The sequence below is a fragment of the Buceros rhinoceros genome, unplaced genomic scaffold (genome assembly GCF_000710305.1).
Source record: "Buceros rhinoceros silvestris isolate BGI_N320 unplaced genomic scaffold, ASM71030v1 scaffold2882, whole genome shotgun sequence".
Classification (NCBI taxonomy): domain Eukaryota; kingdom Metazoa; phylum Chordata; class Aves; order Bucerotiformes; family Bucerotidae; genus Buceros; species Buceros rhinoceros.
In genome coordinates, this window is record NW_010400466.1 from 11,131 (window position 1) to 23,976 (window position 12,846).

Consider the following 12,846-nt stretch of genomic DNA (forward strand, 5'->3'; position numbering starts at 1 on the left):
GGAAACACCCAGGGAGCAGCAGTAGGGGCAGTGCCAGCTTGGGATGACAGAGAAACTGGTGTAAATTGCAGTTCCTGTGCCAACCCACTATAGTCATTAGTGACAGAGATAATTATGGGCCTGGCTTGTCCTGTTGAGCATTTATTACTGGTTATTTGAAGTCCCATGTGTTAGCTGTAAACAGAATTATTTTTCTCTGAACATTTTCTCAGTCTGGCAGCCATTGAATGGAGTTCATAAAGTGGCTGTTGAGCCACGACTGAAAGGGCTGTCACACTGCAAGTAACAGTGGAAGTGTTTGCAGATTTCATGTGAGTGTACTCAGTATTTACACTAGAGAGGTGAAAACTAATAATACCTACAAGGGTAGTGTTTGATGACCTTTTCTGTGCTTCCGTGGTGGATCTGTGGCTTTATAAAGCTACATATAGTAAATACAGAGTGAATTGTATTCCTGGAACTTTGGAGTTGTATTTGCTTCCTGAACAATCATACTGCTATGAATAAATCCGAATACAGGGCCTGAGAAACAGGTATTGCCTCAGTTTCCCTTTCCACAGTACCCTCGATGCTCCGGTCTTTTGCTGCTATGAGCAGCCGGTTGGCTGGATATTGAGCTGGATCAAGAACTTCATGTAGCAGTAGAGATGGCCTCTGCAGGTGATGGCTGGGTGAGGTGAATGTCTGACTGGATGTGGCTTAAGTGAGGCTGAAAATGAGTGTAGGTTTGTTTGGCTCTGCTTTGCACTGTATTTGGAGGCTCTCATGTTGTTCTTCAAAATCTGTGTGTGTGTACTTCAAAAAATAAAATGAGAAGTCATGATCTAGCTGTGAAGAAGGGGTCTGCTTATGAGCAGGCTGTGACACCGGTCTGAGGTGTAAAGTGGATTGTGTGGCCTCAAGGTGTAGTTACATTATGGCTGATGTCAGCCTAAGCATTAACTGACAACAGTGAATTGTCACCAGGATGTTACTAAAGACAAAGAAAAGAAAGGCTGTTGGGGAGGGGCAGTATGTTTTGCTCTGCCAACTGATACAGCTGAAAAGCCCAGAAAGCTTTGGGGCATTTAGGACCTTCTCGGGGAAAGGTGGATGGAAAGTTATTCATACCAGCCACAGTGAGGTATTTTGGTTCCTGGATTTAGTGATGTTTGGGAAAGGACCTCCACCTTTTCTCCAGTCTGTCCTGGGGACGAAAAGTAGCCTTGTCTGCAGAACAAGAGAGCCCTGTGGCTCATGCGAGCAAGGAGAAAGGAAGGAGCAGAGTCTAATGTTCAGGAGAAATGCTGGAGTTCATAGAGTATTTGGGAGAGAGAGAGAAGAAGCAGCAAGCAAGGTATAGCAGGGAGACCACAGATCTATCAATGGGTGGGTACTAAAGCAGGAAGACATTTATGTGAAAGCTGTGGGAAGACAGAATTACGTATTCCTGACCTGTGAGCAGGTGGGAGGGGAGGTAACTGCTCATGTTCTGAATGCACAACATCGATTCTTGCTTTAACTGACAGAGGTGCCAGGAGTTACTGTCATCTGTAGTGCACCTAGTTCAGCATCTTGTCTTTAGGATACTGACGATCAGTAGGTACCTCGAAAGACTGCTGGTACCTGCAAGCATTACATGTGACATAATCTTCCCCGTCATGAAAATCTTTATTTGAACTTTTCAGGATTAGATACTGATTTAAATCCCGACTCATGAGGTTTTAATCTTACTTTCAGTCCTGTTCTTTGTTTGTTTGTTTGAAATAGCCATACTAATTCTGGATATTCTTGGATGTTCTTTTTATCCCTGTGCATGCCTAACCTCTGTTTGAATCCTGACAAATTGCTTACTGTCAGCAGCATCAGTGCTCTATTTGCGCAGTACATGAAGTACCATTTTTCATAATTTTTAAATAGATATTTTTAAATTTTCATTTTTATTACTTTAAATTTGCCGCCTTTCAGCTTTGTTGTCCTTATGATCAGACAGTGAGTACTTCTAGTGTACTTACCCTGTTACTAATTTAAACACACTTTTTAGTATTTGAGTAAGTTCTGTCCTTGCTGGGGTAAATAATACAATTCTGTCTAGTCTCTTCATACAACAGGTTTTCATTGCCCCAAATTCTTGCTTTCTCTGAACACCAGAGGTTCCACAGAACCATTTTCAAGGTGGGCTCCCAGCCTCTGCACTGTAATCCAGCTGATCTATAAGGTCCATCTACTCAAAGATAATTTTTAAAGATTACCCTGTCTCTTGTTACTGTTGCAGTCTACCACTTTAGCTTTGCTTGCCATAGATGCATGTTAAGCAGGAATCTGAACTGAACTATCTGCAGTAGTGCCGAGGCCCCCACTCCAGCTTTATGTAACTAACCAGTAACTGTTCATGTTTATTAGCATCCATCTTCTGCTGTCATGGTGTGAGTTCAGCTAATACAGTTAGTTATCTTCTGCTGAACTGCTTTCTCCTAGTCCTAATTTGGCTTGAACAGACTTCTGGGTGTCAGTTGAGTGTTTCGCTATTTGGCTCTTCACCTCTGGAGTTTCAGGTCGTTAGTAAGTATGTTATTAAGAAAGTATTAGTAAGTATAATATTAGCTCTTTTGAACTAGTAAAGAAAATCATGTATTACATAAAAGTCACAAGTTAAACTGTCTTTAACCAGGTAATCTCACCAACTTTCTTAACCTGTACTCAGAGTTCATAGCTGGTGGGTTTTAGGCAAGCAGACTCTGGGTTTCCAAGTCCGCTTGTTACTAGCTAACTGTTTTTTTGGTTAGTTTCATTTAGAATACTTGGTTCAAGATGAACTACAGAAATTACTAATTTTTTCTCAAAGTGGGAGGTGTGTGTCCTCTCCTGACAAGATGGAAAGTAGCCTGGAAGCAGGGAGGAGTGAGAAGAAGGTGTGCTCCTCTGCTCCTGTATGCCTTTCCTGCTACGGACACTTGTTCCCCACTAGGACACTTTCAGATCCCCACCTCCCTTTGACAAGTTCCAGTGTGGTGGCTGCCAGGGACATCACTGACAGAGAGCAGGGTGGGCCACTGCAAAAGGGATGGGAGGAGAAAGAGAATGGGGTGGTGGGATGGTCTGAGCACCCACAGGAACGGAAGGACACTGGGGTGCTGGTCAGCAACGCTTGTCTACACTAGGGGTGTATGAGAGCTTAGAAAGGAGGTGTGAAGATTGGCGTTCATTTGTATGTGCAGGGAGGTTAAGGTTTCAAACCCGTCACTATCTCAGCTGTTACACTGTAAATTGCAAGAACTGACAGGAATTTCAGCCATCGTGGTCCTATCTGTACATGCAGCTTAACAATTATTTATGTTCTAGGTGCCTGGTCTTGTCTATCTTAGCAATCTTAATCATAGCTTTCTGTTAAAGCAAACATGAAACAATGTATCAGTGTATCTGGAATATGATGTCATGATGCTCAAAAATCTGATGCCTTTTTGTAACAAGTTACTGTAAAAGGTCGTGGTGAAGATGTTAGGATACAAATACTGTGATGTATAAGGTAAATTGAACCGAAGTCGATAGTACTGCAAACCTGCAAATAACACAAGACTAAGAGCTGCCAATCACATTGGGAACTCGCTTAAACTCCATGTGTCAAGATGTACCTCTTGCAGGCAGCTTCCTGCATTGCTTGGTGCTTACCATATGTTATGAGGAGGTTCCTTTTAGGTGTTTCACAAGTCGTGTTAAGAATTTGATTTCCAAAATGTTGGCATTGGTAGGGGAGGGAGCTTCAAACAGCTAATGCTTTTGCTGATTACCTCTGCAAAAGATGATGTTGCTGCAAAAGATGATGCAGTTGTGGAAACCAAGCTTATAAAAGCAGAGGTCCTTTGCTGAATGTCCTATGAGAGGATTGGAAATTCTTCGTAGGAAAACACTGCATTTTTTATCAGGAATTTGGCAACGTCTAGCTTTGCAAACATTGCTGAATATCTGATTGATGAGTCTCCGCACTTGCATGTTTCATGTATTTCTAATCCAATACGTATAGCGACGGACTGCATACGGGAGTTACGATTTCTGTCAGCAAACAAAAGCATTATTGGGTTTGCAGTGTACTTGAATTTGTAGCTGGGAAATTGTTTTTTAAAGTTCCTCCAGATACCTGGGGTGGGAGATGATGCTGATGTCCGCTTCCCAAATGAGTTCTGATGAGGTGGTCTTTTGGGTGGAGTCACATTGATACATGCATAGAAATTGGGAAAAAGTTGTTGATTTGCTTACCTTGGACGAACTGGCTGATACTCCCCAAAAAAGTTATTATATACCTCCTTAGACGTGATAAAAATCGAAGAGAAACTTGTGGTATTCTGGTTTTTAGTCTCCACTTTTGAAAATGCGGAACACTAAAAATAATTGGGTGAAAAACATGGAGGACTAAGACTGTTAAAATATAACGTGTGTTAAAGTTGGGATAAAAACCCACTTAAACTGCTGTCATGAATTAAGTCTTTAAGAACAGTTTGTTAATGTATATTACAAATAGTAATTGCAAATAGTACCTGAGTTTTCTTATGTTCTTTCTGGAAGTTGAAATCCAACATGGAAAAGACTTGGTACTGTAGGAAACGGAATGGGATTATGATACTGGCACAGAGACAGGCTATTCTTGAAATGCTCGTAAAAATTGTAACATCCAGATTACTAACAATGCAGTGAGGTTACAGTTATTTTCTTTTATGGCCAGTTTGCCATTATATATAAATAGGTAGAGTATTGTTTATCTTGAGCATTTGTTGGACTGATACCTGGTTTATGTGGGACAAAAATCATGGCAACAGGTGCTTAGAATTCCAGGTGCTTAGAAGAATTTAATTTGCTTTTTCCAAACATTTGTAGATTTTCTTCCATTGTTTGTTTTTAAGGAGAATCAGGTTTAATTATTTTCCTTCTTTTCATTTCCTAGGAGTTCCTAAGCTGATATTGGAACTAAATTCTTGGTATTTAAACATTTCAGTCTTCACACGCGCAAACACAAAAGCCCATTTCAGCAGTCACTTTCAATACTAACGATACAGATTCTTATTTATATACATTGACTTGCTTTCTTTTGAGGTGAGATGCAGCCTCTACTTTGAAATGCTGATTTATCTTTCATGATTAGTAATCATTTACTCTAAGGGAGATATTTCATATTATGCTCCGGGTTGCAGTGTGACTCTACTGCTTTAGGCAACACGTCTCCAAAGAGTATTTTCTTTCCTGTAATACCGAGGTATAGTTTGTGTTGAAATAGAAGTTTCCCAGTCATGTTTAAAATGAAATGTCTTGAATGTGGACGTGGTACCACCACCTGATACTTCAGAGTCTTTTCCTCGGGGGACTAGTAAAGCTGAGCAAGGAGAGGGGTGTTTCTCTTTCTTTCCACCTTCTGATGTGAGCATCCTCTGCCTCCTGGCCCTTTCCCAAAGCAGAAATGCTCTGCTGGTTGTTTTGCTCCGGCTCTGAAGAAAGGTGTGCTGCCTTAGGGGGAGCCATAGGCCTGAGTAGATTGGGCAGCACAGGTGGTACACAGGGTTAGTATGGTGGCTGTGGAGGTAATATTCACTGCTAATATTTGGTATTTGGAGTTCTGTATAATAGTGATATTGCTATATCTCCATTGGGAGCGTTGCTTTGTATTTGGAAGTTATTTTTTATATACTAAATATTTTCATACCAGTATTTAAAGAAGAACTGAAAAGTAATTTTCACAGATCCGTGCAGAATTTAACATTCATTGCACTCTGCCTACATGCATGGTTTGGGAAGTTATGCAACCTCTTTTTATAGAGTTTTGTGTTCTGGTGATCTAAGTATGCTCGTTTATTGGTTAGAAATATAAGTGCATTAGGAGCTATATGTGATACAAAACTTAGGTCGTGACAGACTACTGTGTACCTCTAAATATAAAATTTTTTATTTACACTAAGGTTCGAGTAGAAATGGCTTCCATTGCTATGTATACAGACTTTAAAGCTACCAAGTAGAAAAGACTGTTGCTGTGACATAGGGCCATTCACAGTCTGGTTGTGGAAAGAATTTGCATGGAGATGTTGCATAGTTAGTTCAGACGGAAGACTGAAAACTAAGTCTCCAAATGAGAAGCAGTTGCTATTGGTTATCTGCAAACTGCAGTTGCTGGGGAGAGGGCGGGCTGTAGCAGGGCACGTTGTCACCTTGGCACTTGTGGGAGTGCCCTTCCTGACAGACTGCCGGTCATTACTGGAAATTGGAGGTACTAGATCATTATAGTGCAATTGCTCAAGCAATTTTTTTAAGATGAGCAAAACGCATTTTTTCTCGTTATTAGAGGAGACTGGACCTGTTTTTCAGAAACATTACACACATCAAAATTAACCTGAGGCAGACATCTGGCATGAAAAAAATTTGCCTGAATGCTAATAGTTTGGCAATATTTAAATAAGCAGATGAAAACAGCATGTAGTAATGGGAATTCAGCGGCAGCGATTGCTACCAGATCCACCAAGAATAATGGACTTGCATACCAACCCAGACTTACGACAAATATTGTGATTGTAGGTAACTAAATGACCATGGAATCTGGAGCAGAGAACCAGCAGAGTGGAGATGCAGCCGTTACAGAGGCAGAAACCCAACAGATGACAGTACAGGCACAACCACAGATTGCAACGTTAGCCCAGGTATAAAATCATACGGTGTAATAGTTTTACCTATTGGATAATTTTTTTAAGAGGGATAATGTCTGCTCATGGGCCTGAGAGAAGGGTTCCATTGATACGATTCTGAAACAGATGCAATGTTAGTTCCTTTAATATTTGTCTTCACATTTTTAAAGCAGTAGAGGTTTTTAACTTCCCATCACACTAGGCTGTGTTAGTTCTGAAGAACTGTGTGTGTGTAAACCCTGTAATGTTAACAGAATGATGAATAAAAACATTTCTTAGCATTCTTTACCACAACCATACCACTGAAAGGTTGGGTTTTTTTCAAAAGATGTAATTTACTGGGTTTTTTATATTGACTGGATTATTTTGCTGTTGTTTTTGGTTAGAAACTTGTCTATAGTAGTCAGTTTAATTCTGAGTAGAACAAACTGAAAATATAGATAAATAATGCAGCATCTTATCAGATGGGATCCATATTATGAACATAATAATCAAATGGAACAACCTGGCATTTGACAGCTCATGTTACCCTGTTGTCTCCAGAATTTCACAGAGTTGTTGGCTGTTTAGAGAGACAGTAGTAGATCGTGTATTATGCCCAAATTATTTTGGAGAGACAAGAGATGTAATCCAAGCCACATCTCTAATTTTGGAAGCTGGTTTCATTCTTGGATATACTGATGGTTGGCAGAAGCAACTCCATTGTGTAAATGAGTACAGAATCTGTTAGTCTCTCTTCTGTAACCATTTAATTCTAAAACTACTTGCAGTCTGCAAAGAACAAACAATTTTTTTAGATCTCATAGTTTGGGGAATTGAGTGTTTTTTAAGTGGCACAAGTGTTAAATCAGTTATCATTTTATAAATGATTAATGTCTTTTTAAAGTCGTTACACCTTTTGGCAAACCAGAGATAGTACGCTTCCATTCAAATGAAAGTATGGGGATTGGAGCTGTTAAAATGCACAGGATGATTTTGTTGAGTGAAGCTGAAGTGTGAATTTACAGGCCACCAGCTGCCCTGCACCAGCTTGCCTCTTTGGACAGTTTTCACACTGTCTAACTTAGGCACAGGATGTAGGTGGTGCGAATAGCACCTCAGTGTGAACTGAGTGGAAGAGGTTTATTTCGCTTGCAAAACTACCAAACTGCTTCTCACTTGGTATGCATTAAGATTTAGCCCAGAGAAGCAAGAATGTTTTCAGTTCTTCTGCTAACATACTAACTACCAGGTAGCTGAACGTTCGCACAAGAATGTGGTGGATTGAGTACACTTTACTCGAGCAAAATTACCCTGATACTTGAATGAGAATTTTTTCCAAGTAAGAAAAAGCTATACAGCTATGGTTAAAATCCATGTGAAACACAAAGAGTTATATTTTTTCCTAATTTTCTCTGTTGTCATCCATTGCATTATTTGCACCTTAGCTTTTCCCCAGGCTTTATATTCCTTGTGGAGGTGATATAGCAGTCTAAACATAACTCCTTGTCTTGTTCACAGCAGCGTTATGTTGTTATGATATTTTTAATATGTGAAGTGGCAGTGATTGGTATTAGGGAGTGTCCTCAGAGGCAAACCTAAATAACTAATGTCAATTTAATTCTTCCGTTATCTCTTGTAAGGTCACCCCTCTTGTAAGCTTAATTTAATATTAGCTGCATTTTTAGTTAGTTCAGGGTAGTTTTCAGAGTCAAAAGGAAACTTGTTCCAGTTCCACAAGGTATGAGTCAGAGACATCTGCGGAAGTTACACTCTGCTGTTGGCTTAATCCAACTGCAGAGTGGCCTCCAGTTGATCAGCTTTGCTGTCATTGCCAAGGACTGTTCAGTCAGACATGCATTATTAAAAAAGGTCACTTGGTAAAGAAATACAATTTGCCAGAGGAAAGTGTGCTTATGATAATCTCAGCCCTGGTTTCCCTTAGATGTGAGTTAAGTACCACCATGTAATGCTGCAGCTGTTTTCCTGAAAAAGGAAGGTAAAGGCAAACAGAAAATTGCGGATTAGGGAGAGACAGCTGTGGAGGAGAGAGGCCCACATGTAATTCCCTTTAATTTTGTTGTTAAGCAAGATTTCCTTGTAACTGACGGATGTTTATGGAAATTCAGAGATCAGCTACTGCAGCTTTTTGAGAACCACATGTTTATGGGGACAACAGAGGATTTACTTCTGCATCCGGTACACAGCAGCTCTTTGAGATTAGGTAGGACATCAGTACAGCCCCTTCTTGTGTTGTAGCTACATGGACTAAATTTCTTGAAAATGCCATTGAACACTGGAGGTTCGTTACATCTTCCAGACTCAGGTGTCTAGGAGGCTGGTCAGTCAGTGACCCATGACTTGGCTGAGCTCTACCAGAGCAGCTCACGCTTGCCTGCAGTTCTGCCCTGAGGGCTACGATGGTGTGAGTCAGGCGCAAACCAAGGGCTGTGTGCGCTGGTATGGCAGCTCTGGCAGCCCCCTGCCTTTCAGGAGCCCTCCACCCATGAACACATGCATCGTGCCACCAGACAGTTGCTGAATACTGGATGTGCACTGGGGCATCTGCCCAGCCATGTAGCAACCTTGGTGCATGGCCCTTCAGCTGCCCATAATAGTTCTTGTGACCTGCCAGAGTGAGGCTTTCCCGCCTGATGTGAACAGCTTTGTGTGGATATCGCTGTCCTTGGAGCCTGAGCCCCTGCACGGGACATGGATGCCGTGCATGCAGTGCTAATGTACTGGGTTGAAGTCATTAGCCTGTCCCTGTTGGCGTGGCCGCTATGCCTGCAGGTCTGTGCCAGAGAAACTCAGTTGTGTTTAGGAACTGAGCGTTTAAAACGTGTGCAGTTTTTCCTCACAGAAATAGCTCTAAGACTGGAGTTCGTGTTGACCTGTCAATGCTGAATCACAGTAACTGCCTAGAAACCATTTGTTTCCACTGCAAACCCATAGATTTCATGTCTGAACACATGGTCAGTTTTGTTCATTCAAATGGACGTTGCCAGCTACTCGATATGGTTTAGTCTCTAGAAAGTCTGACAGGTACGACTCCCTAAAAATTTTAACTTCTTATATATGGCAAACACTTGACATTTTCTTGAGCAAGAACAAAAATAGCTGTGCTCTCATATGTTTCTGCCTTTGACTCAGCAGTGTCTGTAGGAGTACACCCAAGTCCTAGCAATATCTAACTGAAGTAAGCAAAAACGTAATTAACGTGTTTTTATTAGTTTACCTCAAATTAGAGGCGGGTTATGTTTTTCTCATTCTTGTCAGTGGTTTTACAAGCAGTATTTCGAGCCTGCAGATATTCTGCATTAGATTAATTTGTAAAGTAGGTCAGATGTTGGGCTTAGGCAGTTCAGGGGGTTTTATATTACGCTGAAACATTTGGTTCCTCTACTGGGGTCTAAAAAAGACAATTATTTCACAAAATGTGTTCTTTGTAATGAAATAAGAAATCTTTGCAATAACCTAATTTATGCCCACTGTCTCTTCTTTGCAGGTATCTATGCCAGCAGCTCACGCAACGTCTTCTGCGCCCACGGTGACCTTAGTTCAGCTGCCCAATGGGCAGACGGTTCAAGTGCATGGAGTAATTCAGGCTGCCCAGCCGTCAGTTATTCAGTCTCCACAGGTCCAGACTGTTCAGGTACTGACTGAAGAAATACCTAAGACATGAATTGGGCCTTTTGAATAGTCCTGCCTGTTGTTTCTAATGTGTTTGCGTTCTGGGTTGTGTTTTTACCTATATAAACTTTAAGAGCAAGTTGGAGGAAAAATCTGTACAGTATTTTTTTTTTCTGTTCTGGTTTAACCACTTTTCACTTTCAAACGTTGCTGAGTTTCATTTCCCTCTAGAATTTGGTTGGTGAGTTTAACAGCTTCATGGTTTTTCTTATGGTATTATTGTACTTTTTTTCTCTACTGTATTTCATACGTCTTTACTGAGTAAGAGTACATCCTATTCTGAAGTTAAAAAAAAGGGATTTTTAAAATAATGTAATATTTAATTATGAATGAGGCTGATATTCTGGGATGAGAGTCTTTGCTACTTAGAAAATATTTGCATTGGTTAACAAAGCAGACGTCTGTATGTTAATGGTCCTTAAGATAAACCTGTCAGTCCTCTCACAAAAAAGGCTTTAAAATTCACCTGTTGAACATTGTTTGCTTTGTAAAGTCCTAGCATTTTCTCTTCTGTAAAGCAGGACAGATAATGCAATGCAATAAGGTAGCTTGAAGACGTGGGAGTCAAGTAGTCCAAAATCTTTAAAATTTGTAACTTTTGGGTTTTTTAACCACTTGAAGCTCAGTGTTATGGAATGCAGAAGCAGAAACTGCTTGGCATACAGCAGCTACATGGGGCAAGGACTGCACATCATTGCGTGGCTATTGAGTACTCTGAGCCCACAAAGTGTTTAACTTTAAAAAGTAGACATTGTGACTACTTGATACAGATATTTAGCTGGGTATTATTGTAAAAAATAATAAGGCATGCATAATTTAAAACTAGGCCATTCTGATATTAATCTCTGTTTACCTCTTGTCAGCTTTAGCACTGAGTTTCTGTCGTGCTCTACCCTCCTCAGCCACTGGAGTAAAAAATTTAGAGGTTTAATCTACCTGGAGGTGAGCAGTTCTAGAAAGTGCACAAGTTACTAGCCTAGAGGTGGAAGATAAGGGACTGACAACAAAACCATGCTTGGAATTCACCTGGCTTGGAGCAAAGCCAGTGTGTTTGGATATTCAAAGCCTGGTGGTTCACAGCCAGCCTCAGACCTGTTCAGGCCCTCTCTCTGGTAACTGTGAGATTTGGGCGCCAGCAAGCTTTTGAGCCTTTAGGAATCTTTCCTACAGGGCATAAAATGTTCGGCTGTGAGCTGTGTTTCTCACAGGCATTTCGCTCTTCACTGTCATTAGGATTTGTCATGTGAATTTTGGAAAACACTCTCTGGTTTTATAAATTGGAGATGTTTTTACATTTTCGGTACACTTTGAATTTGAAAATTATGGATGTTTCTCAACTTCAGTATTGTGCTCTTTGTTTCCAAACATTTCTGCTAGCTTAATTTTGTTTTAGTTATTCTCTCCCTAAATTTTACTAAAAAATCTTTGTTTCCTTAAAATGGATGGAAACAAGGAATGAATCATGGAAAGCAAAAAGTGTATGGAATTACTGCTTATATTTTCTTATTGGACTATTTAAATTGTAAAGGACATTCTTGTGAGTATATAACTGACTGTGGTTATTCTTCACTGGATCTGTTACTAAACAGCCTGCCCTTTCTGTTCATTGGCCAGGTAGAAGCACTGTAGAATACTTGCATTGTGATGTTTTTCACAGGATGTCATCATTTCCTTAAAATAAAGACATTGTGTCTTTTTAAGATTGAATGCTGTTCTTATTTACAGATCTCCACTATAGCAGAAAGTGAAGATTCACAGGAATCAGTAGACAGTGTCACAGACTCACAGAAACGAAGAGAAATTCTTTCCAGACGACCTTCCTACAGGTATGGAATTTAAAAGCAGAAGCATTTTGCTTGATGGATGCATTCTTCACGTGGGGAGACCAACAGTTGGATTGTATAGTTATTTTTACATTTACCGTTTAACTGAAATCTCTCTTCTGCAATGTCTTTCCATGGAACGGGATGTAAAGAGATAAGCAAATAGGAGGAGGAGGAAGAAATCTCAGCTGTTGCTCTTAGTTAAGACAGAAATGAACTGAGAATAAGCTCATCGCCACATCTGTGAAACATTGACGTATCATTGTGCTAGGTGCCTTAAGAGATAGATTTAATGGATACTTAATACATGAAACACACTGAAGCTTCACAAGGAAGTGGTTTCTGTGTAATCTGTGGCCTGAAAAAATCAACTGTATTATTTTTTATTATTGTTGAAATGCTAGCAACAATCAATTCCTTTCTCCCATGAGACTTTCAATGAACATGTGGTGTTCTGTGTCTCAGAGAGAATTTCTACTTGAGCAAAAAAAGTCTAAAGTTTTAAGAAGTCAGGGAATGAGTTGACTGTAGTGATAGGCATCTAGTATCTTTAGTTGTCATGGCAAATACTTTTGCAGTAAGACCAACTAAGGTGCTCCTTCACAGGGTGTTAATCATATGTTACTTTATCAATTAAGCCCTTGCACAGCTTTTTCTGACTGTATTAAATCTCACTTCTCATTCTTAAAACGTGCTAAATAGCATTAAGGAAT

The 12,846-nt window shown here is 40.2% G+C and overlaps 1 protein-coding gene across 4 annotated transcripts in view; it reads left to right on the plus strand.

Annotated features, from left to right (window-relative positions):
• Positions 1–6,531: 6,531 nt before the first annotated feature.
• The window catches only part of CREB1 (cAMP responsive element binding protein 1), a 16,442-nt gene continuing 10,127 nt past the window's right edge, over positions 6,532–12,846 (plus strand). Inside the window, exons 1-3 of one of the 4 annotated variants that reach the window (XM_010131852.1) lie at positions 6,532–6,653; positions 10,126–10,272; positions 12,036–12,136. In XM_010131852.1, coding sequence (XP_010130154.1) covers positions 6,540–6,653; positions 10,126–10,272; positions 12,036–12,136 — 362 coding nt within the window. In that variant the 5' untranslated portion in view covers positions 6,532–6,539. Of the gene's footprint in view, positions 6,654–10,125; positions 10,273–11,993; positions 12,137–12,846 lie in introns of those variants that run through there. The other 3 variants (XM_010131851.1, XM_010131854.1, XM_010131853.1) reach the window with 3 other exon arrangements.